Source organism: Dipodomys ordii, unplaced genomic scaffold (genome assembly GCF_000151885.1).
Source record: "Dipodomys ordii isolate 6190 unplaced genomic scaffold, Dord_2.0 Scaffold70, whole genome shotgun sequence".
NCBI classification, from domain to species: Eukaryota; Metazoa; Chordata; class Mammalia; order Rodentia; family Heteromyidae; genus Dipodomys; species Dipodomys ordii.
The window spans coordinates 8,398,284-8,424,235 of NW_012267286.1; the positions used below are offsets into that span (position 1 = coordinate 8,398,284).

Below are 25,952 nucleotides of genomic sequence, written 5' to 3' on the forward strand. Positions count from 1 at the left end.
TTTATTGGAGATAGGAGTCTCACGGTCTTTCCTGCCCGGGCTGGCTTTGAACCGCGATCCTCAGATCTCAGCCTCCTGAGTAGCTAGGATTACAGGCGTGAGCCACCAGCGCCCGGCTTCATGGAGACTTTTTCTACTTCTCTTTCCTTAAACATTAAAAATATGAACAATTTTACTTTGAGAAGAAAGAAAAAGATTTATCTTGCTTTTGTGAGTATAGATTAAGGAAGGGCCAATTGAGTTATTTTAAGTTTTTTTTTTCTTTTTCCCTATCATAAAGTGAATTTTGAGTTTGTTAAATGAATAAAACATACATTAATTGAGCACCTGATTTTTTTTCCATAGTTGCCTGGACAGCATCTATCCTAAGTACCTTGATTAGGGTACTTAAGGCAGAAGGGAAGATAATCAACAGAACTACCCTTGCTATACCCCAGCTACAACTGTGCTCTTCATTTTCTGAATTCATCCGTTATTTAAAACAGAGCTCCTTGAGTCTAGAGTTCCAAGATCTTTATCATTTTATGTAAACTTCCTTTGCCACAGTACATCAGTTCCAAATTTTGGGTATAATTTAATTTAGCATACCAGAAAACTGTTTTGGCAGATGGAAATAATGTATCAGGAAGAGATTAAAAAAACATATATTAGATTCAAAGTAAACTAAAAGCTGTCTCAAATCTTTTGTGGAATAAGACACATATAAATAAATGTAGCAACATAAATTACAGATAATACTTTTTTTCCAGGTCAAGAAATTGTCAATTCATGATACATGTTTATCATTGCTTTTTTTCAGTGACCTAGCATATTATTTCTCATTATTAAAAATCTAATTGTTCCTTCATTGTAGTAATCTGAAGTTTAGGAAATGTACTTACTATTTTTCTTGGTACGCCTTTATATTTTATTTAGTCCATTTTTCGTGGCATTATCTTGGGAAAAATTAAATTGTAGTGGAATAGAAAGATGTTTTCTTCTTCTACGCCTTAGAGCTTCCTGAATCTCCTCATTCTCAATCCTCAGATTAGCAAAGGGCACTCTTCTGATGGTGCTGTGCACAGGCCATGCCCTGTAAATGCAGCAAGTGAAAGACGCATAGGACAGAGGACCAGAGCCTCAAAAATTACACTACAAGATCTCTTTTATATATTGTATTGATGAATGATTGGGGGGGTGGATACAGCCATGGAAAAGAAGAGATTTTTGGAAATTTTGATGATGGGATTAAGATGAAGTTCTTGATAGAAAAAGAGAAGAAAATTGGAGTTAATCATCTATGCTTACAATAATCATTGTCACAGTATTAGGGTAGTGCATCCCACTTCAGACTGGCCTGAACTGGCAGCTGAGCTGATGTGAGACCATGGAGGGTCTCTCCACCGGCAGCTTGGCTGTGCTTTGACAGATTATTAGCATATTCACATGGCAATTGCTTGGAAGATTACAATAGTGACAGTTTTTATCCCTTTGCAGCCTGATTTAATTTCACTGTGGATTTGACACCGGTCCCAGAGCCTTGTTTTTCCATCAGTAAGTCTATAGAATACATTTTCTTCATGAAGAGTGATGGTCACAGAGGCATAATTCCACCTAGCTAATGAATATCTGGAGTCTTGCACAGGGATCTTTCTTATGCAACCTAAAAGTTCAGGGATGTCATTTCATGTGTTACTGACATCCCATGGCATTTTAAGGAAATGGTTTCTGGCACAAACCTGGAAACCACAGGCACCGTTGTTATGTATAGGAGTCAGTGAGTCGAATGATTTTCAAGTATAAATATCCTAGTGAGGCAGCTCATATACTAGGCAAAACAATGTGATATGAGTCCACTTTGTTTACTTTCTAATTCATTAAAAACTTAATTACCCTAAATTGTACAGATGTTAACAGAGAATCTACCCAAAAAAGGTCCATAGTAAGAAAGGGAAAGCAGTGGTCTTCTGCAGCACTTTCACATCTGCTAGCGGATTACTGCCAGAGGTTGTTTCCTCATTGCCCTAAACCCAAAATGAATAATTTAGAAGTCCTTCTAAACTTGTTATTCCAAAACATCTCTGTGATTTATAGATGACTGTTTAGCATTTCTGCAGAGATTAAGGAAAACTGCACTTAGCAAAGGACAACCAAGCCAAGGTCTTGACAGATTTGACTTTATATTCAACTTCTCAAATTGATAGGTTAGCAGTAAGGTCCCCTCCCTCCCACCTTTGGGTAAACTAAATACAAAATATCCATTTATGGTAAACTAGATACCACATAATACATTGTTACTTCTGTGTCCTTTTCCATATAATAGTAATAACTTCAAAGAATTATAGAAAGGATTGAATGAGTTAATACATGCACTATAATTTATGTAAAAGTATAATGTATATTTGATACTCTTTCTGTATAAACTATGAAATTTCCCCTTTTTCTTAATCTATATAGTGAGATAATTTTGGTGTTTTTATTGTAGTTGAATTAAATATTTAGTAGTAGGGAAATTTGAAGAGGATTTTCCAATATGAACTATTCTTTGTATTTATATATGCCTTTAAGTTCTTTTGTGGCATTTTAAGTTTGGTTGCATAATTGTATTACTCTTAGAGATATCTCGGTTCATTTTATTTTCTAGTTGATTGTTTTTGATGTACAGAAACATTGTTGGTTTTACAACAGTTTGGTATAGTAATTAAGAGCACATACTTCAAGACATTTGAATCCTAGCACTGACACACAGGCTGTGTAAACCTGAGCATGTCACTTGATTTTTTTTGTGTGTGCCTGTTTTCTTACCCTTAAAAGATGGATATTATGTAAGTCATAGAGCTATAAGAGAAATGAGATGATACATGTAGAACACTAATGATTCACAGTAAATACTCCCTTACTGTGGCCATTTTATAAGCCGTGTAATCTATTTTCAGATGATACTGATTTTCCAGTTATATATCATTTGCAAGTTTCGATAATTTTTTCCTTTTCCAATATTATACATATTAATATTTATTAGAGTCACATCTTTCTCCAGAACATTATAAAGTAACAGGGGTAATAGTGGACATCTTTATCTTAAATATTTAATGACAGTTTCTAGTTTCTTGCTCTATTTGAACTAGAAAATGAACATTTCTGATTATACAGCATCATACACTGATTTGTAATAACTATGTCACACTATGTTGTGACAGTTTTAATAAGAAGGAATAGACATAGTAGTTGACTACTGAAATTTGCCTGCTTATTGTTATGTACCTTTTGTGATTAGTTTCCCCGCTCCCCCATGGCTTGTCTCAAACTATGGTCTCCCTGTTTCCATCTCCTAATGTGCCTCCACACCTAACCCCATATTAAAGTTCTTTGCTCGTGCACATTCACAGAAGTTTGGAAAGTAATGAGATTACCATCAGCGATTTCTCTCCTTTTGTTCCTATCTTTCTGTGTATCAGTTCTCTTTCCTTTGAAAAACTACTCTCTTTAAACATCTGATTCAAAACACTGCCAGGTCTTTAAATCAATCAAATATTCTTAGTGAATACTTCAGTAAAATACTCTGTCAGCCAGGGCCCTCCTTTCACTCAGATCAAAGTTTCATTTAAAATCTCACATTCATCACTATATGACTAGAAGCAAAGCCAGGCAAATCAAGAGTTCTTTATTTTATCTTCATAAATGTATGAGCTCATATGAAGGCTGGAGAAATGCCTGTAAAGATGATAATCTTATGAAAAGCTGATGGAAGTGCTGATTGTGTGGTTGTTGATTTCTAAAGCTCTCTAATCTTTCTGAAGCACTTTCAGTTCCAGACTGTTTAAGTAGGTTTCATTCCTAATATCAAATTAAAATTCCTAATGCCTATCTTTATTAAAAGCCATAAGCCCATAAAACTTAGCAAGTTCCATTTCAGTTTCAAAGTTAATGAAGTGAGTGAACAAGCGCTTTGCTACTTAAAGAACTGAGGGCCACAGTTGGAGAAACTCAAGAGAAAAGAGCAGACATCAAAATCCATTCAAAAACAATTTTTTTTCAAAATAAGTTTGTCTGGCAAATCATTCATATAGTTTATTTTCTCCTTCCTTGAAAAACTAAATTGGAAATTTTGAGTGTGGAATCCTACAATGAAACTGAGAAAACAGAGATGATGTATAAAACAATTAGGCTCAATTTTGAAAGCATAGATGAAAAATCTCCCCTTGAGTCTATACAGCTTCAGTCAACTGCATTTCAAAAACTCATAAATTCTCAAGTAATGTCATGAAAGTCTTCAAGAACCACTAGCAGTACTCAATAGATTGGATTGAATTACACCACATTGTCTATTGTGGGGGAAGGGTTCTTCTCCCTACTAAGTACAGAGAGGGTAATTGCTAGTATCCCTTCCCTTAAACTAGTCTGATGCCATATGGGTGTGCAGACAAGCATACTAGTATCATTGTTGGGGCTCTAGTTTTACTTCCTTCCCAATAAAGACACACTTGACATTTATTTCCTATCTAAGAAAACATTGTTTCTCTTATTCATCTCTGAAAATCTAATTTTCAGTAAACAATGTATATTGCATATACTATGTACAATATATTATCTATAATTATATATTAAAATCTACTTATATATTACAGTCTACTTAATTTATATAGTTGATTCTACTTATAAGCAAATTTTATTTTAAAAATCTAGGACATACATTAAAGCAACTTTTTTTAATTAACATGTGTGTCAAATTACAATTCAGTTTCTCTTATTACCACAGTTATGATTAATGGCCTTCACAGCAACAGTAATTGCATTTCTAGAAAAGTGCATTGTGCTTATAGAAGCTGGTTTTAAAGGATATGTGGTACTTTTTAAGGAAAAATAACTGCCTCCTCTCTTCTGTATATTTGCACCAGAAAAATTGCAGTAAAACAAAAATAAAAGTAATGCTTTCCTATAGGTTTGATAAGGAAGTTAACCTCAACTCTAGAAACACAATTGCACAATAAATTGCTAAAACACAATAGTTGCCTCATCTGTCATGTGCTATATTGGTATCACAGCCTAAAGCTATTTATGCCAGTTGTAATTTGTCTATTTAGTATTCTCAATTATTTTGGGATTTTTTTTTCAGTCACGAGAATCCATCCCATTAAATGACCTGAAGTCAGAAGTATCACCCCGGATTTCAGCAGAAGACTTGATTGATTTGTGTGAGCTCACAATGACAGGCCACTTCAAAACACCGACCAAGAAAACCAAGTCCAGTAAACCAAAACTCCTGGTGGTAGACATCCGTAATAATGAGGAGTATCCTTTACAAAGGCCAGTTCAAAAAGGATCATGCTACCTTGTGCACAGGCGTTGCTTTCCATCATGGTGTATGCACCAAAAATGAACACAGCTGGGGTACCTTTGTATTCAGATAGCTATGTGGCTGTCACACTGGACACTAGAATGACCTGCCGTAAGATTTCGTAAGGTAACAATGTTTTGAAAGCTACCAAAATATTGGGGTATTTCCTTATTTTTGCATTCAGGAGTTTTGTGCTGGCTTTTTCATGTGTGTCTGTATGTTTATCTCATGTCTATTACAGTTCTTAAAGGAATTTAAGTTCTTCAATCGATATATAGAACTTTTGATACATATAAGGAGTAACAATATTTGGGCTACTTCATAGCCTAGAGAAAAACATTGCTAGATTTTAGCATTGCCTTATTTACAAAGTTGTAAAAACAGCACTACCACTTGAGCCACAGCGCCACTTCCAGCTTTTTCTGTTATGTGGTGCTGAGTAACCAAACCCAGGGCCTCATGCATGTGAGGCAAGCACTCTACCACTGAGCCACCTTCTCAGCCCTTCACACCTTTCTTAATAGAGTAAAATGAAGTGAAATCTTTCTTAGAAAATCACTTACAGCATTTACTATATGTGAATGCTATAAATGAATGTTAACGGGTTGCTGGCTTTTTATATGCTAAAATTGACATATTTTCACTTGCATTTTGTAAGGTCAGTATTTTTGTGCATATACCAATATTGGATCTTGAACTCAGGGCCTTGTGTTCTTGCTTGGCTTTTTCATTCAAAAGTGTCATTCATCTACTTGCGCCTCCACTTTGGCTTTTTTCTGGTTAGAGAGAAGAGTTTCATGAATTTTTCTGCTTAGGCCAACTTTGAACCAAGTTCCTTAGATCTCAGCCTCCTTAGGAGTTAGGATTATAGGGATGAGCCACTGGTACATGGCTACAAGCTTAATTTTTGGAATTAAATTCAGACAATGCATTTACAGACCTATCTAAATAATTCAAAATATCTTGCATGATATCATGGGTTATCAGAAAAATAATTTGAAAACCTATAATTTCAGTAATATATCTGAATCTTTTTATGAAGAGTTACTACTTTCTATTTTCCCCAAACTCTTGTGACACTTCAGTTCAGAGTAAATATAAAGGAGATATCCTTGGTTGTTAGTGCTTCACAGTTCAGGAATACACAGAAGTTCCTTAGCAGAGTGGGAGTGTAGACTCTCAAAAGCAGCATGAAATTCCAGGTGACTAGTCAGAGAACAGCTACAAGTTCTTCTCACCCGATGATTCAAGAGTTTAAAATCCTAAACTTTGATTGAAATCATTGTCTCATAAAACCATCAAAAATGTAGCATAATAGTTCTCTCAATTATTTTTTAATGTCCTAAAATTAAATTGTTTATAGACACTGTACCTCTGATATATTCCTTCAAGTAATTTAGTTGTTCGAATTTCAAAACCATGAATGTGGCACTCAATCCAAGATTTCCTAGCTTCCTGCATCTAATTACTTCTCGTTGATCCTCTCTTTTCAAAAAGCAAAGGAGCTAGCCCAACAACACTGTTCCTGGACATTCATGAGTCATCTAAAATAGGAAGGCTCTCTGCCCTCTCACAGTACTTGGCCTAAAGTTGGAACTAGGCAGACACCGAGATAAATTGGTACCCCAAAGTATGCATTCATTCAGAAGCTCTACACATGCCTTCAAATCTTAACTGTTACCCTAAGTACTTGTATATATATATATATAGAGAGAGAGAGAGAGAGAGAGAGAGGGCCTATTTGCACCTGTGGAACAAATGTACCTATGGTTATCTTTATACCGTGCAGCCATAAAATCAAAGCAAATGAACTACTTTGTTTTAAAAAGTAATACTGTACTTGGAAGGAAGAAGTGTTTAAAAAAAAACAAACCCATTGCTCCTGTCAGTAGTTCCAGCTACTCAAGAGGCAGAGATTAGGATTAAAATGCAACACCAGCCCATATAGTGATTTCTCCTATCTCCATAAGCCAGGCACATATTTCACATCTGTAGTCCCAGTTGTGTCAAACCCATTGGCAGGAGAATTGAAGTCTGTGGCCAGTCTAGAGCAAAAATGTATAATCCTACCTGAAAATTAATTAAAAAATAAAAGGAGTGGAGCCCAGACTTGAGTTGTGAGTCCAGTACTACTAACACACACACACACACACACACACACACACACACACACACACACGACTTATTTGCCTCCTGTCCTTCTGTAATGACTTTAGAAACCTTAATCCATTCAAATTTTGTATTAGTAGCTATTCCCTACATCTACTAAAATTCCTGGTGGTTTTAAAGCAACTAAAGCCTATTAAAATCCTTACAATACTTTTTAATAAGTTTCTCACCAAGACAAAACTCAGTTCAGGTGTAAGACTTATGCAACTGTACCAGTCTGTTTAGGAAGTAACTAAATAATACTAGCATGGTTTTGAAACAATTTCATTTCTCCCTTGCCATAAAATGTAGTCTATTATATTACAAAGAAAATGTTCTGTACCATCTTTTCCCCCTGCAAAGCAACAAAAGTATTTGGGAATATTTACAGTATTTGCCATATTGCTTATTCCTTATTCTCTGCTTCATTTTGTTCCTTTTGTTTTCTTTTTGAGATAGGGCCTCAATCTTACTTTGGCCCAGTCTAGCAAGGATCCCCCGCCTTAGCCCTCCCAGTACTGAGACTCCAGGTGTATACAACCACATTCTGCTGACTGCTTTGTAAGTCATTTTAATGAAAAGACTTCGTCTAACCATTCTTATTATCTTTAGGTGAAAATTTTTGCTTTTTTAAATGGTGATTTCAAGCAATTGAATTAGAACTAGGTTTTATATCATCATTTTTACCTACTTAAAATAACTGAAATGAACCATACGCCATAATCCTAGCTACTCTGGAGGCTGAGATCTTAGGGTTGGTAGTTCAAAGCCAGAAGTGACACTGTGGCTCAAGTGGTAGAGCACTAGCTGTAAACAAAAAAATAGTTCAAGGACAGCACTCAGGCCCTGAGTCTCAGCCCCAGCATGGCTTTAGGAGAGAGGAGGAGTCTGCATTGATTGTGGAAAAGAATAAATTTTATTTTTTAAGTAAAATAAGTTTGTTTTTATTGATTAATTTATAGACTGACTTGCCTCACCCAGAACCCTCATTACTAGGATTTGAAATTCTGTTAAAGCTTTACTTGGCTTATGGCATGAATATTCCCAGTTAAAATCAAATCCCTAGTACCAAGTTTTTTTATTGTAAGTAAAAAGTGCATTACCATAGTAATAAACTGAAGACAATTATCCTTGAGCCTGGTGAGTTCCAGAGGACTGTAGGAGTACAGAAAAAGAAAGCTGAAGGAATGAACAGACTTCATCCACTTAACAATAAAAACACAATCTCAAAACCTTACAGGAAAAGGGAACCCTAGAAATAGTGTAAAATAACCTTCAGCATTAGTGCCAAAAGCTCAGGGAATCTAAACCACAAAGTTTTTACTGAAATCAAATTTTATAAGAAACAACATGAAAGTTTAATCTAGTCAACAGTTTGGTCACTTTTATTTTTTTTCCAATATACTGTGAGAATTTTGGAGCAGATAATTATCATGTATTCCAAAAAAGCAATAGAAAATGTTTTCTGTGTGGTGGCATAAGTTGCCTAAGTAATGTTAATAGCTGCAAAGGTAACACATAAGCCAAACAGTGGTTTTACTAATTACAAATATTTAGTTTCAAATTTCCTGGAGTTAACATTAAGGGTGGTCTTCTCATGCAAAATGGGAGGCTAAATTCTATAAACACATTCACTTTATAGAAAGGTTGGTTTTATTTCCTTTTAGTCAAGGCTGAGAGTCCGCAGCCTTATTTAACAAATAAAAACATAGAAAACATAAATGCAAACTTTGCATGTCAAAAACACATAAGCCCAATTTTTATAATCATACTGCCCTTTTTCTAAGTGAATGCTAGTCTCTTCTTACCACTGTCACTGTCTTAAGAATTGCTAGCTTAGAGATATCTGGTCAAAGCAAGATAGTGATCTGGAGGTTACTTAAGGTTTTCTTCATCCTACTTGGGTGTAGATTCCATCTATCTAATTAAAATTCCCATCCAGTTGGATTCCCATATGTAAATGGGACATACATAATGTGCAGGTGAATGATGCCACTGCTGAGATTTCACCACTGGCTGGATTAATGGTATGACAGATGCATTAGCAGTCAAGGCTATCTGCTCTATAGCCCAAACACTAGCACACTGGTTGTAAGGACTTCTTTACCAGGCAGTGGGTATACATGATTAAATGATAGCCCTGAACATGAGTAGCCCACAGTTTTGTAGCTAAAGTATTCACATTAAGTACATAATAAATGCATCACAAGAAGGCCTATCTCTGACCATAATATCATGGGCCTAAAGGAAAGGCACTTAATCCAAGTGATGCATACTTAAAGTACAAGTAATCGTTAGCTGGCAAAGAAGAGGTCAAGGATAATTTTAAAGTTAAAAAGGAAATACTGTACACAGCACAGAGAGGGTGAGAAAGATATGTGCAGGATTAAAAGAATTCTAAGTGGGCATAGCTAGGGTATAAGATGGTTAGAACTGAGGCTAGAATAAAAAAAGGCAGCTTAGTAGAGATGTTCTAACAACACCGAAGCTGCTGAAGCTATGTTCTCAAATCAGAGAGGACTGGAGTATGGCCCAATTAGTAGTGTACCTATATGACTGAGCTTAATCACCACTTATATCTTCACTTCTAAACCAAGCACTTTGAAGCTACTACAGCTTTTTAAGTTTTTGTTATCAGGTTTTTTTTCTGTGCACTACCACTCAGCCTGGTGAGAATGCTCTACTACTCAGCTACATCATTGTCTTTAAGTTCTTGGTTTGCAAAGTAATATAGTACCTTGCTATTTGGTGGTATATTTGGTATGAAACCTCTTTTGAGTTTGAGTATCATCTACACCGTATCTGCATTTATGCTGACTTTCGGTGTTTTTTAAACCCAAGGTGAATTCAAAGAATTTAGATTTTTGCCTAGAATATAAGGAAATCAATGGCATGACTCAATCTTAAATTCTAATCCTATAATTCTAAACTGTGCATCACTGCATATTCATCTCCAGTGCTGCTTTGGTATGAAGAATATGTATATACTTACCTTTTATAAGTAAGGGACAATGAAATGAAACCAAAGGTCTTTATCATTTTTCTCTTCTTTCCAGGTTTTGTACTAGGCTGAGCAAAGTCAACTTTAACCACTTAAAGTTACTGTCACTCTCTTCTGTTTTCTTTTTTAAGACAGAGTCTAAATGTGGCTCAGGCTGGCTTTGAACTCACCGTATAGCCTGCCTAGGGCTAGCCTCCACTCATGATCCTCCTGCTTCTGCCTCTCCCAGTTGCTGAGTGGGATTATATGTATATGCCACGATTCCTGGTCTGTTTCACTCTTTATTTTCTTATTAAACACAAAAAATACTGAAATTTATCTTTGGATCCTCTTTCAAGTAACAAACATACACAGTATTTGATTATAATTCTGAAGGACTCAAACAGTAATAAAAGTAACTACCTTTACAATGCAATAATTTGGCCATCTCTAAGAGGTTTAGAAATCATCTAAAGAGAAGTTCTACCTCATTTTACCATGTTGATTTCATAAGAATTTGTAAGTATCAAACTTAAATACATACCAGAACAAAAGATGTCTAACCAAAAAATGCCTTCTTTATTGTCCAACTTATTAAAGGAAAAGAAAATGTGCATTGTTAATATATGGATAGGTAACTAGGCCAGTGTCAGTAGTTAAGGATTGACCATGCAGAGGTTTGACAACACTGTCTACTAGCATTGGCGCTTGTGCTACAAGTTTCATGACAAAATGTTCTGGGCTATTTTCCAGGACATTTTGGTTGAACTAGATTAAAACTAAAGGAACTGATTTAAAGGTCTATTTCTTGTTTTCTAAAGTATAAGTGGGGGGGGGGGGAGAGTTTGAAATATTTTGTTTTTTGGATGGTAACTGTCCTTGTCCCAAAGACTCTGTAGCCATCATATTTTGTAAAGCATTTTGACATTTAATCTAAACCTTTAAATTAAAAAAAAGGTCAAACCGCAAAGTATAACTAACAGAAATTCTAGGACAATAACAAGTTTATGACATGCTTCTTTCGACTAAAAGGCAGCTTAAATATTTCTTTAGCCAGGCACCAGTTGCTCATGCCTATAATACCTACTCAGGAGGCTATGATCTGAGGATCACAGCTTGAAGCCAGCTTAGGCAGGAAAGTCTGAGATTTGTTTCCAATTAACCACCCCAAAAAAGCCAGAAGTGGAGCTGTGGTTTCAAATGATAGAATGCTAGCCTTGAGCAAAAAAGCTCAGCACAGCACTCAGGCTGAGTTCAAGCCCCAGGGCAAGCACACACATGTGCACATGCAAAAAAAAAAAAAAAAGAATCATTAAAGGTACATGATAAATAAGTACCAAACTCATAAAATTATCCTGATGCTCATCCATGATTCTACGTACTTATTGGATATTTAGTATTTATATGCAGATGATTGTATACAATTGTCTTGTTTTGCCAATCCTGGGGCTTGAAAGTGGGGCCTAGACACTACTGAGCTTTTTTTCTCAATCTACCACGTTAACCACAGCTCCCTTCCAACTTTTTTTAGTGATTAAAAGTCTCACAGACTTTCTTGACAGGTTTGGTTGCAAACTGCAATCCTCAGATCTCAGCCTCCTGAATAGTTAGGATTACAAGCTGCAGCCACCAACACCCAAATATTCACAGGATATCTTTTAAGCAATTTTTTTTCTGGAGTTAGGGGCTTCTAGTTTTGTAATATATGGGTGAATTAATTCTCTCTAAGTGGCACTCCAATGTGATTAGTTTTACATTGAATAGTTTAACACATCCCAAGCATTATCTTTTGTTTCTAATTTTTCAAGGAAGACTATCAGATTGACTCAGCCAGCATTTGAAGTATATCTTCACCTTCTCCACCCAACTATCTGTCAGTCTAAATTGTTACCAGGTTATCTAGTACAAACATGAAGACCTAGACTCACCCTGTCATCTGGGGTTCTCCAAACAGGAAAATGGGGAGCAGGCAAGCAACATAAACATATCTAACACAGCAGGTGGCTAGGACAGGTTTGTATTGCTTTTTCTACTGTAAAAGGCCATTGAAAGAAAAGATGTTCACAGTTGATAAGCACTGATAAACACTGTTTCATAAGCTGTCCAGCAGCTGATCCTCACCTGACAGTTGTAGATTTACTGAGAATAAATGAGCTGTTAAAGTCTTGGTTTGCATTATCAAAATTATACAGCTTGACTGAAAGTAAGTTCCCAGAGTATTTTTTAATTTATATTATTTTGAAAATACTGAGTAATTATTCTGTTTGGGAAAGTAACACTGAAGACAATAGCTAATCTGCCTGTGATTATAAATTCTGTACTTTCTAAAAGACTAGCAAAACAATGTTCATAGGAATTCTAATATTCTCTTTTTTCATTTTTCAGAATTTATTTATGGTTACTTATCTCAATACCAAGTGTTTTTCTTTAAAGAAGAAAATATAGCAAGAGCTGGAAATAAATTTTTGAACATAAGAAATGTGGGCCAGGTGCTGGAGGCTCACACATGTTATCTTTGCTACTCAGGTGGCTTAATTATGAAGGTTCAGAGCCAGCCCAGGCTGGAAAGTCCATGAGATCTTTTCTCCAATTAACCACTTAAAAAACCACAAGTGGTGCTGTGGCTCAAAATGGTAGAGCACTAACTAGCCTTGAACAAAAGCACTCAGGGAGGGGCTGGGAAGTTGGCTCAGTGGTAGAGTGCTTGCCTAACATGCATGAGGCCCTGGGTTCGATTCCTCAGGACCACATAAGCAGAAAAAAGCCAGAAGTGGCACTGTGGCTCAAGTGGTAGGGTGCTAGCCTTGAGCTAAAGAGCTGAGGGACAGCGCCCAGGCCCAGAGTTCAGCCCCCATGACTGACCAAAACATAAAAACAAAAAACACTTAGGAATAGTGCTCAGGCCCCAAGTTCAAGTCCACAAGCGACCAAAAAAAAAAAAAAATGTGGTCTGTCTCTTATCTTTCTAACAATACTGGGGACTGAACCAGGAGCCTTACACATCCTACATGCTACCTGCTATCATTCTTGAGAATAGCAGCCAAATTGAGGAAATAGTGTAAAAGATAATTCAATAAGTAATATTCCCCTTTCTGCAGTGATGATCTTTGGGGAAAAATATTTGTGTAAAAACTCACAAAATTCTATGGCTTTGGGCTGGGAAGGTGGCTCTGTGGTAGAGTGCTTGCCTTGCATGCGTGAGGCCCTGGGTTCGATTCCATAGCAACACATAAGCAGAAAAGGCTGGAAGTGGCGCTGTGGCTCAAGTGGTAAAGCTCTAGCCTTGAGCTGAAGAGCTGAGAGACAGTGCCCAGGCCCAGAGTTCAGGCCCCACAACCAACAACAACAAAAATCTATGACTTTTTAAAAATAACATTCCTCTAGTGGGAGTTTGGTAGCAAATAACCTGTATTATACGCCTGAACCTCCATTTCTTCGTTCTCCATGATTATTGAGAATCTTCTTAAAGCTTATGTTTATAGTCATATAATTTCTGTTTTAAAAAGGACTTTTTTTCTTTCAACTCTTAAGACATCTCTAAATATTTTAAGCTAATGGATATTTTTAATTCCTCAACTCAAGGTGATAGTGAGATCATCAGAATCCTCATATATAAAAACAGTAAGAGATCTCCCCTTTGGAATACAGAAAATCAGAAACAGTGGAAATGCAGCTAAATTTACAGAGACTTTCTCAGTTGCTTCTGTCTCTTTTCATTCTTTCCATTCATCATAGTCATAATAAACTGAAAGGCAACCTGCATGAGGGTCATTTTCAAATTTAACTTTCCATTCTTGTGGTACCTTACTTCATTTAGATAAAATACTCATGCAAGCATGGAGACTTTTAAGTATTGCCCTCCTTTTCTCTCAGACACTCAAGTTTGAAAAAAACTTGAATTTTTTCCTGGCCTTCCAAGGCTGAAAACAGGATATTAGCTCAAAGTCAGCCCAGGCAGAAAAGCACGTAAGAATCATCTTTAACCCATAGCCAGATGCAGTGGCACCCAACTATCTCAGGTAAGCTACATGGGAAGCCGGGATCACAATTCCCGGCCGGCATGCACAGAAAAAGCCTGTGAGAATCAGTCTACCTAAAAGTAGCTGCAAAGCCTATGAATTGTACCAGATGTGTACGCATGGGAAACCAAGACTGTCTCTGAGAGACAGATCTGGGGTCACCGCTCAAAATGTTATAGAATCAGGTGAGCAAGCATGAGATCCCGAACTCAAACTCAAGCACCACAAAAAAAAAAAAAGAAGAAGAAAATCAAGTTTTCCTTAAGCTTACTTTCTCAGTTTTGTTCGGGGTCACATTTCAGGAAGCATCAATATTCCATTCAGTTCTGCATTCACTGCAGAAGGAGAGCTTAACCAGGGACCTTACACCACCGTGCTTCAGAACTTCAAGGGGAAGGTCATTGTCATCGTGGGACATGTGGCAAAGCACACAGCGGAAGTAAGTGCCCAGAAACGTCTCATCATCTATGAGAATGTAGGTACTATTGAGGCTATCTAAAAGCCCACTTATTCATAAGTGTAAGGAGTGTTGAGGAATTGTCTCTATTATGCGGAAGAGTTTGTCTGCCTTTGCTCTGTGTTTTCAACATCAGGATCCGTTGTAAGCTTTTAAAAACTTAAGTGATAGCTGCTGTGGTTTGCATGCTGTCAAAGGTTCATGTGCTAGCTGAGACTGTCATGTTGGGAGTTAGAGTAGACTCTCAGACCATGACACCTTTCTCACTGCAGCCTTGTCTCCTGCCCCTTTTTGCCCAAGCCCTTCCTTCTAGATTTATGTCTCATACAGGTTGCCCTGTTACAAGCAGGTGTACAGAGGACTAAGTGACTCCTGAAACACTATTTCAGCCTTTGTATTGTTCTTAAAGTGAACATGCCTAACTCCAGATAACTTCTACCTCCTCCTTCACCTACTTTTAATATGCTTTGTAGTGACATCTTTTTTTACCTGTTAGAAAATGTAATAGGCTTTTTTGTAGTTGTGCCCTAAACACTTAGATAAACAAAAAGAAGGGTTAATCTCCTTTATCAGTTCTGAGTATGCAAGGAATTCTTCCTTGATTTTGTTATGTCTTTCGGCCTTCTTGCTCCCTCTTTCCTAGCCTAGTCTACTTGTCAGCAGATGTTTTAAATATTAGTTCAGCTTGAACACGCTGGACATTACCTAAAGGTTAGGAATAACAGTGCAGACTCCTCCACATGACTGTTAAATGATTTGTTAAATGATGAGAAATGATCTGTAGGATACCTATTATCATAGCTTTTCAAGTTTATGATGTAGGGATTGTAACAATAAGGACCTAAACCACCTTGCCCAGACTGTGATTTTTTTCTAACATGTTCGCTGAAAGTACTATGTTTAAGGTTTAAGTGGGAGTCGTTTTTTGTGTGCCAGTCCTGGGACTTGAACTCAGGGCCTTGAGTTTTTACTCTCAATGCTAGCATACCACTTGAGCTACAGCTCCATTCCAACTTTTTTTAAATTGAAGAGTCTCAGACTTTCCCACCCAGACTGACCTTGAACTGTGATCCTCAGATCTCAGCCTCCTGAGTAGCTAGAATTACAAGCAGGAAGACACTAACTCCTGGCAATATAAGCAGTTTGTAACATTTTCAGTTTCCGGGCAAAACTGCCAAGGCATCATCTGAATCTGAGCTCTCTGGCACTAAATTCACAACCTGACACCAAACAGAAGTTATCTTGTCTCAGTGTATGTTATTCTACCTGCCCTCCTGCCCTTCCTAGCCCACCATTTAATTACCTCTTCCCACAGGAATGCTTGTGGCTACATAAGAAACTAACCATCATTGCCCTCTTGCTTGACCTACCGGGCTTGAAGCTGTGATCGATCAGCCCTGTGTTTTGAATCTTGAGTTTCTCTTGTGTACATTCTTTTCAAAGCATAGTATGCTTTCTGTAATATGACAAGGTGTGGGTTCGCTGTTCTCAGCTGTCTAATATAAACAGACGTTGACAAATGATTAATGCTGGAATTCATTTCCCAAATATTCCAGATCAAAGGAAAATGTGCAGAAGTTATGAAGGCTCCTGATACGCGATGGTAGTAGATTGTGGAATTTTATCAGAAGAGACTTACCCTTAACATAAGCCAGTATACACTGTCTTTTAGGAATTTAAGACCTACTTTCAAACCCACTTTTCCATCATATTTAGTTTTTATAAACTTTACATATAATCATTACCTGAATGACTTCTTTGAATTATAAACTGGTTAAATAGTAACTTATATGCAAATCTATGCAAAGGACCATATTTTCAAACTTAAGTATATATTATAAATTTTTAAATGAAGAGAATTAGTATAAAGGAAATGTTTTAGCCTAGCATTTGTGTCTAGTTTTAAATTTGAATTATACAGTTACAAGTTGTAAATAGTTCTTCTATTGAAGGAGTAAATGAATTAAAAATAGGAAGAGAGGAAAAGAATTATCTTGCAGATCTACTATATAAATCAACACCCAAACATGTATGGATCTAATTTTAATACACACAGAGCAAGAGATAGATACAATGTTCCTTTATCTATTCGTCCACTAATAGACCCATAGACTGCTTCCATAGCTTGGCTAAAATTTGGACAACCATTGTTTAGGCATTACAATTACTTGTTTACTTTTCTGTCCCCAACTAATCACTGAGGTCACAAAATGTATTTTTTGTGCTCCCCACCCAATTTCTAACATGGTCTTTCAGAGAGAAAGTGTCCAATGCACATTTGATTATCAAGCAAAGGATTAAACAGATAATACTCTATTCACTTGTATTAAATTCCTATAAAGAGGAGGGCGAGAAGACCTAGTGCTTTGGCTCACACCTGTAATCCTAGCTATTTGGGAGACGAGATGAGAGGATCCCAGTTTGGAGCCAAACTGGACAAAAAAATCAGCAAGACTCAATTCAAGAAATAAGTCTGCCATGGTGCTACAGATCTGTCATCCCAGCTATGTGGGAGGTTTGTACAGAGAGATAGTGGTCCAAACTGGCTTCAGGTATAAACTTGAGACCTTACTTGAAAAAGAAGGAGAAAAAAGGAAAGCAAGGGAATAAAATACTAAAATCAAGTACTAGTTTAATTTAGGACAAGAAATGTTGAATGCCTACATGTGGAGACTATTATGAAGAAACAGTGATGACACAGTCTCTTGCCCTTATAAAACTTTCAATCCTGTTGAGAAGACGAGACATGCCTAAAGAAACCACTGAGCATGACGGAGGGTGTAACAAGTTCGACAACTAATGTACTTACTACCTGTAACTAACCCCTCTATACATCACTTTGACAATAAAATTAAATTTTAAAAAAGAAAGAAATCACTGAGAAGGAAGACATTTCTTCCAGTTAGTGAGAGATTCTAACAGCTTTCTGGAGGAGATAACAGTAGATGTTAAAAATACTACCCAGAATTCAAGGTCTACATTTTTCCCAAGGCAAAGAGAACAGGAAGAGGTTAAAGTGAGAATAGATAGCAACTATAGACAATGGAAAATTGGAATGAAGAAAAAAAACACCAGGACAGTTATATAACACAAATTATAAAAATTTTAGACAATCTTTGTACTGTCAAATTTCCTAATCCCAAAGATTGGTTTCTAGGAAATAAACAATTTGGTTAAAAGTTTATTTAACCCTTTTCCTGGACAATACTAATGCATACCATTATATACCAATATATATTATTAGATATAAAATAAACATGTACAAAAAAGTGGTTTGGGAGGAGTGAGCATATTGAAAGGGGTGACCTTGATCAAAATGCATTGTATTAATAAACCACTCTATTGAATGGCAACTCCTTTGTACAACTACTTAAAGATACTAAAAATACTTTAATTTAGAAAAAAAAAAAGAATTTAGACCACATAATGGCTATGTATTAACTCTCCCACTACTTCGGTATTTTTTTGTTTTGTTTTGTTTTTGCATAAGTAGCATTTTCAAGGTAGCTGTGATTTGACTGTCCCCTCTAAACCTCATATTGAAGTATCATTGCCACTAACATGATGGGGTGAGATCTTTACTCTGATCAGGCCAGGAGCGCACCACCCTCGGGTGGGGTTGAGACCAGGAGTGGGCTAGCTATGGAAGTGGACTGACGAGTGGGTTTGCTCAGGTGTGCTCTCCTGCACTGCTGCCATGTTATACAACACAGAGGTCCTCCTGAGATACAGCCCCTCAGCCTTGGGCCTCTCAGAACTGTTACAAACAAATTCCTTTCCTTTCTAAATTACCCAGATAGCTAGCATAGTACTTACTGGAATACCCGTCACACACTAAGAACTTGTCTGTTGCTTACGATACCAAAGCGCTGTGCAAGGTATAGGATGATTCAGGGCCCTGTGTTCACCTTCGTGACTTGCTGTGCTGCTGTTTTTACTTCTGATAGATCAGAAAACAGCCACTTACTAATTTTTATTCAGTGTTTTGACTATAAAAATCCATTTCATGTTTTATGAAGTACTATTAAGAGAAAGATGTATACAGAAAAAAGAGCAGGAGACAAAACATTTGTCTCAGTAGTGGAAAGGACACAATTAGAATTTAAGCAAAATATGACAATCAAAATTATATTTGACCATATAATTAAGAGATATTAGTGTATAATAAGATAAATCATTCCTATGTCTTTCCTACTAATCATTGTCACAGCTTTTAGATTTAGCGTGAGGTTACTAAGATGGTCACTCCTTTATTAATGATCTCAGAAATCTCTTAAGTAACTAAGGCCAGAGGGAACATCTGGTAGCTTTACTGATGCTGTGACAAACCTGAGAAGAACAGCTCAAAGGGGGAACCAGGCGGGCTCTCACTATTTTTCCCCTTTTTTTCCACTGGGCTTGCAGCCTATGAAGTGGTGCTGCTCATATTTAGGGTGGCTCTGCCCCTGTTAGTTTTAATGCTCTCTGGAAGCTCCCTCTCAGACACAGCCCGCAGGGCACTTTACTAATCTCCTGGTCACTTCTCAATCCAAGTCGACAAGATTCACGATCACATCAGGTGATTATGTTTATCTCAAAGCTGCACTGTGCAAAACTTCGGCAGAATTTCATTTTTCAGAACTGTGTAAAATGGAGAAATTCTACCTCATCTCAAATAGGTTTATCTGACTGAAGAGTCTAACAGTCTTAGAAATAGGTATATAATTCACTACCTAGCCAGTGCCTCACAGTGCCTGAAATGACTGAAGGTGTGCCCTAGTTTCAGCCTTCCAGAGAGTGGGAAGGGCTCACGTGAACAAAGCATCAACCTCTTATCAGAAAGGCCAAGAAAAGCAAACAGCTGCCACTGACTGCTCATTATAGGATCATTGTAAGTCCCTGTTTTCAGTACCATGCCTTAACCAAAATCACAGTTCTTTACCAAGAACATAGCATTATTTGGGGAGCAAGAAATGGACCAATAAAATGGAAGAGACAAGACTTCTGTGAACTTTGACCCAGAGGTTAGTCTGTCAAGGTCAGTTGTGCAGTCCCCAGTATGAACTTCAGGCTGAGGAATCAATCAGGAAACTTCCTGTCCTGCCATGTGTTTTCGCCCTTCAATCTTGCAGCTGTTTGAGCTTTCTGCTGCTACCAGAGTTTTTCCCAAGCCTGTGTCCTGGAGGCCCAGTGAAAAACATTGTTGTATTCTGGGCTTCTCTCAATCCTTACCTAGCCTCACTTTTTATATCTTGGCCTTCCTTATTTGACCTGAATTACTCTGATTGCTCAAAAACTCTGAACTCCTCCTTCTGCTCCAGCAGAACTTGACTTGCTCTGGATAAACATTCCAGTCTCTCAGCCAAGACTAAGGTGCATGGTAAGGAGAGACAAGAAGAGTTGGAGGCACCTACAAGAGCCTGCTGTGCTCAGACTCTGCTTATTTGAAGTGTGTATTCCAAGCCCTACAAATGAATGCCAGCACCAGATCCTGCAAAGAATGAAAGTGCAGCCCCTTGATCCTGTCCACATGGAGTATTGCTCACAAGAAACAGTATGCGAAATCCCTGCTCTTACCCTACAATTACCATATCCCGAAGCTACCTACGTCGAGCAGATCTCAGTTGGCTGTGCAGCTGGACAGACTGCACTTTCCACCCATAAGACTTAAGTCTTACAAATCCCAACCCTATAAACACATTTGCATCTTTCATGGTAAAGTGACTTTATACCTGGGACTGTGCCTGAAAGAATTAAAATTTCAAGTCCCAGACCACCCTCTCCTCCAATGAGCTCACTGGAAGAGTTCCATCCTAAGACAGTCTGTTGTTTATGGGTCCAGAATGGGCTTGGATCCTGCTGTTTGCCAAAAGCTGCCAGCTAGTTCTTGTGACTTCATAGCCTCTGGTCCACTGGGATGACCTGCTCTCCCACCAGGGCTTGTGGTTCCTTGGAGAGTCTGCAGTTTCTGGGCTTTTATTCCCCAAACTCCAGCCCCTCCTTGGTGTGCTCACAGAGGCAGTGCACTCGGGCCTGCCTGAGGGCGAGGGAGGATAGAGCAGGGGCCCCCATCGCCTGTGCCACAGGTGAGAAGACCTTTCACCATCAACTGTGTGGCTCTGTTCCCTTCTAGAGTGAATAATGCAAGGGAAAGAGGAGGGAGGAAAACAGCTTCCAAACCCTCAACAAAGTCAGATTCTGAGCTGCTAGGTACCTTAAAATTCTGCTTTTGTAATACCCAGATTACTTCACATTGGTTGTCTGTTCCTGGCTCCTCAACCAACTTATAAGAAAGAACTCAAAACCTAGAACTGCATCTGATACTGGGTAGGGGCTCAGTCAAACACTTGGGTGATAAATGAGTATCAAAAACAGAGCAGCTAAAGGAGAAGAGTCGCTGCTAATAGCAGCAGTGGGAAAGATGTGCCAGGGTTTTAGTGTTCACCACAATCAGAATTCACAATCTTATATGAAAACCAACAGCTGCTGTGTTCTTTACTCAAACACAGTCTTGCTTTCTCTCAAGGTAGCTAAGTACTTGCCGTCTCCTGTACTCAAGTTCTACTTTTCTCTTAGATCACCCAGTTAGCAGCAATATGGTTGTTCCAAATTGCTCTGATCTGCCAATTTTACCATTACTGTTTTCCTGCTTGCCAACGGCCTATTCCTTCTTACAGTAACATTGGGAACTCTGTAGTTTAAGAGAAAGTAGTTAAATGTACAATAAGTTCTTCCTTACTTGCTGACTTTCATTGTACTTTGAAAATTCTGAAAAGCTAAAACTGCTTATCCATAAGGTCTTCTGGGTAATGCCATGTTTATCTAAGAATTCCATCCTAAATGCACATGAGAAAAATGCAGCTGAGCTGTTTTGGACCTTGCTGCCTGCACCTGACTCCTGCGGATGAAATTAACACCTGTGTTCTTGAGGCCCGGGGTTCAAAGAGAGAGAAATGAGAGAGGACAGGATGGTACTGAGCACTCTCACCTCCAGCTCCAAGGCGTCTTTAACAGTCAGATGGCTGTTCACATTTCACACCTACACTCCTGTATACCTGCAGATGGGGATCTTTAATGGTAATTATTCACTTAAGTTGATGGTAATTAATAATTACCAATTGACTGTTGAGACACGATGAAGACAGAATCAGAAGCCCATCTGTGAGCTGTTTTGAAGATGGCTAGGATCTTTGTGCAGCAACATTCATCCTCCCTGCTGAACTGATGCCCTTTTACTTTTGGCTTAAGACAGATATTTTTCAAAATATTGTCCAAACAGTCTGCTTCAGAATCATCTAGGAGAGCCTGTTCTAAAACACACCTTCCTGCCCAGGTGCTGGTGGCTCATGCCTATCATCATAACTACTCAGGAAGCTGAGATCTGAAGATCATTGTTTGAAGCTGGCTCAGGCATATGAGCCAAAGAAAACTACAACTTTTCCCCAGGCTTCCTGGAGCTTAATTTAGATTAACATAGAAAATATGTACTGAACTTCTATTATGTACTAGCACTAGGAATAATCCAAGTTGTCCATACCACAGTGTGATAGCACTTGCAACATTAAAGTTTTCTCTGTCACGGCCTGAGATAACAGTGGGTTGGGGAAATCTTTTGTATATGTTCTATGCATTTGTCTGTTTTTTTTTTTTCTTTTACAGTTCGCTGCTCATCTTGTGAAGAGGAAGTATCCACGGATCTGCATTCTAGATGGAGGCATTAATAAGATCAAGCCAACAGGCCTCCTCACTGTCCCCTCCCCTCAGATATGAAGAACCGCCAGAACAATAGACAGAAAGGACAGAAACAGCCACAGCCCACAGCTCAGCTCTGCGCAGCCATGGCACGGAGACAAAACTGAACATCCGAGTTAGTGAGTTTCCACAAAGCCTGGCCATGAGACATTTTCATAAACCTCATGACCCAAATACACAGCTATCTGGGCAAGACATTTGACTGCACATCTCTTGCTGAAAGAATTTTCTTAGCAGTGAAATCTGATCATGTATTTTTTAACCACACTGCCACAGAAACCCAGAGGAATGCAGCTGACAGTATTATCAAGAAATCTCAGTTGCCTTGAAAAGCTCTCCTCCATTGCACTGGACAGATAGCCCTAACGGCATGTTTAGAAATACAGTGTGGCATGGAATCATTGTCCCTCCCTGATAGCATTGTGTTCCTTGTAAATAAATGGTACATTTGGTAATCCATTTGGCCCAAATTGTTTGTGTGTGCATGCATGCATTTGTGTGTGTGCGTGCGTGCATAAAATCCATTGCTAAAAGTGGTGCTAAATTTTCAGAAGAATAAAATTCAGAAACCAGTTATAGTTCACAGAATGTTTGCTCAGTTCCTGTAACATACAACCCAATGAGTAAATTAAATAAATGTTTGTGTTTATCATATAAAAGTCTGCATAGTTGTCCAAGGTTAATAGACATTTCAGGATGATTTTAAAACCCCATATTGTCTCTTACTGTTTTCCACCAGTCCATGGCTTCTATCTCCCTATCTGTGATGTTGGAGGAAAGGGATGCTGGGACCAAAAGAAGGGAAGGAAACAAGGAAGGGGAAAGGAGGAAGCAAGAAGAAAAGGAAGAATAAAGGGAGGTATAATCCTTCCCTCTGAAGACAGAAACCAAAAGTTGTACACATTCTTCTTAGAGCTGCCAGAACTTAGGCACATGGTGACTTCTACCTACAAGAAAAAGCATTGTGATCAAAAACACCTTGTTACTGGGTGGGAAAAAAAACCACGGGGTGGCTCACAGCTCTGCCTCTGTCACAACTTGAAAAGTAAAGTACTGTACTGCACTGAATCTAAGTCACCATCAATTTTTCACACCACAAAGAAAAGGAAAATGCAGCCAAATAAAATTAAGACTGTGTAGTGTGAACATTACGGTAGGAGCCTTAGCTTTCTAGCCCACAGTTTGGTTGTTTGTATCTATTTTTTATTGGGATTTTGTTCAATCACCGCTATTATTTAATCCCAGAACATGTCCATCACCCAGAAAGAAGACACTGCACCCACTACCGTCATTTTCTATTAACCCTTCCTGGATCTTTGAGTTAATTTTTATATACAGAGTTAGGCAGAGGTCCAACTTAGTTCTAGCATATTTGTTGCATTCAATTGAAATGTGTTTGTGCCAGGAACCAATGGCTCACCCCTGTAATCCTAGCTACTCAGGAAGCTGAGATCTGAGGGTTGAGGGTTTGAAGCCAGGCCAGACAGAAAACCATGAGACTTATCTCCAGTTAACCACCAAAAAGCTGAAGTCAAGCTGTGACTCCAGAGGTAGAGTACCAGCTTTAAATGAAAAAGCTCAATGATAGTACCTAGGCTCTGAGTTCAAGCTCCAGTACCAACACACACAAAGTGTATTATTCACCAAATATATTTTGAACACCTACTATGTGCAAAGTACTAATATAACCAACAATTACATCATTTTGATCCCTACATAGTTTATAGAGGAAAGATGGCAAAAATTAAGAAAAAAAATTACCAAGATTTATCTGACATTTTGAGCCAAAAATCTTCTCTGGTTAGAGAACAATCAAATCCTTCAGTTTTGCCCATTACTATTATTTCCCTTGGATCCTTGATGAGTTACCCCACTTCACACTGATAAAGCAAGAAGAGAGGGATGAATGGGTTGGGTCAGAATTTGAACGGATGAGGTGACAGGTTCAAGAGAAAGAAGGGACTTGTAGCCAGCCTCCCTCAGGACTTTTCACCTGATCTTTCTTAAAACTTCACATCCATTTTCTAACACAGATGTGCCAGATTTTTTTAATATAAAAGATTATAATGTTCCACCAAGATTAAAAGAGAAATCCTTTGATGTCAGAAATGAAGAATGCACAGACACAGCCATGAGGCTTGATGACTTGAGGAAGCAGTGGAGGCTGCAGGATCTGGGGTTTTCACCTGCACGTGTGGATCTGAGGCACAGCACTGGGGCCTTCTGCAGGGAGTTCATATTGAGACTGCTTCACCAACTGACAGCCTCAGAGAAGTTCTGCTCCATGCAAGGACTAGAAATAACTTTCCACCAGAGAGGCAGCGGAGGAGATCATCACCAACTCAAGATTCTCTGTGAAAGACTAATAATGTCTTGCAGAAAGATGGCCGTGTTCAGTGGATCAGTTAAGTCCACGAATGACAGGCTTAAGGACCATCCATGTGACTAAATATGAGAGAAATATGGATTATATAAAACAATATTTGGGGGAGATTTAGCTCACATATCTACGTCTTTTATAAGATAGTCTCATCCGATGAAAATTATTGAAAGGCAGGAAGACTGCATCCTCACTGTCACAGTACCGTGGCTATTCCATTCTGTCAGCTGTAAGTGACAATTCCATTACTACACATGCTGACTGTTAAGTATACCTATTATTACATAAAATTTGCATGTTCATTGATAAGCTTTAATGCAAAGAGTAGAAGCAAAACTTTAATATGCATTATAGATTTTGATTGAAGTGTTCACTCTAGTCAAAAGACCTTTTGCAATTTTCAACTTAGATTTTGTGTGAAAGTTACATAGGAAGAATTCCAAACCTTGCCTGACACTTGGCACTTAACATCATACACAATTAGTCATGTGTAACCTTTAGATTATGTAACCCAGTTTTGTCACTCATTAGACATAACATCCATTGTAAATAAACTACTTAAAAGTTGGCATAAAATTTTTTAAGTTGCACATAGTTATATATTTTCTGAGTAGCTTTCTTTGTAATGGCTTCTGATCACGTTTATTTCATGAAGACTTAATTTGGATGTTGGCAAATCCGGTACTGTATATGTAAACCGTGATAGGAATATCTGGCTTTCATGCCTGATATCTTCTCCTGGATTGACTCATTTTTGTTTATTGGGGGTGGGGAAGTGCTTGAGGTTTTCTTTGGGAGGAGTGACAGCATTTAATGTTCCCTCCCCTTTTATTATCTGCAGCATCTCAATAATACTATCTCATTCTGATGCTCACTGTGGCCAATAAATAGTGCATGCTTGGAAACCAATGCATTGTATT

General features: G+C 38.0%; 1 protein-coding gene across 2 annotated transcripts in view; it reads left to right on the forward strand.

Moving 5' to 3' along the window:
* Tbck (TBC1 domain containing kinase) overlaps nt 1–23,237 on the forward strand; it is a 120,089-nt gene extending 96,852 nt beyond the window's left edge. For both annotated transcript variants that reach the window (XM_013023792.1, XM_013023793.1), the window contains exons 25-27: nt 5,096–5,271; nt 14,744–14,903; nt 22,560–23,237. In XM_013023792.1, coding sequence (XP_012879246.1) covers nt 5,096–5,271; nt 14,744–14,903; nt 22,560–22,670 — 447 coding nt within the window. In that variant the 3' untranslated portion in view covers nt 22,671–23,237. The remainder of the gene's footprint in view (nt 1–5,095; nt 5,272–14,743; nt 14,904–22,559) is intronic.
* Nucleotides 23,238–25,952: the final 2,715 nt, after the last annotated feature.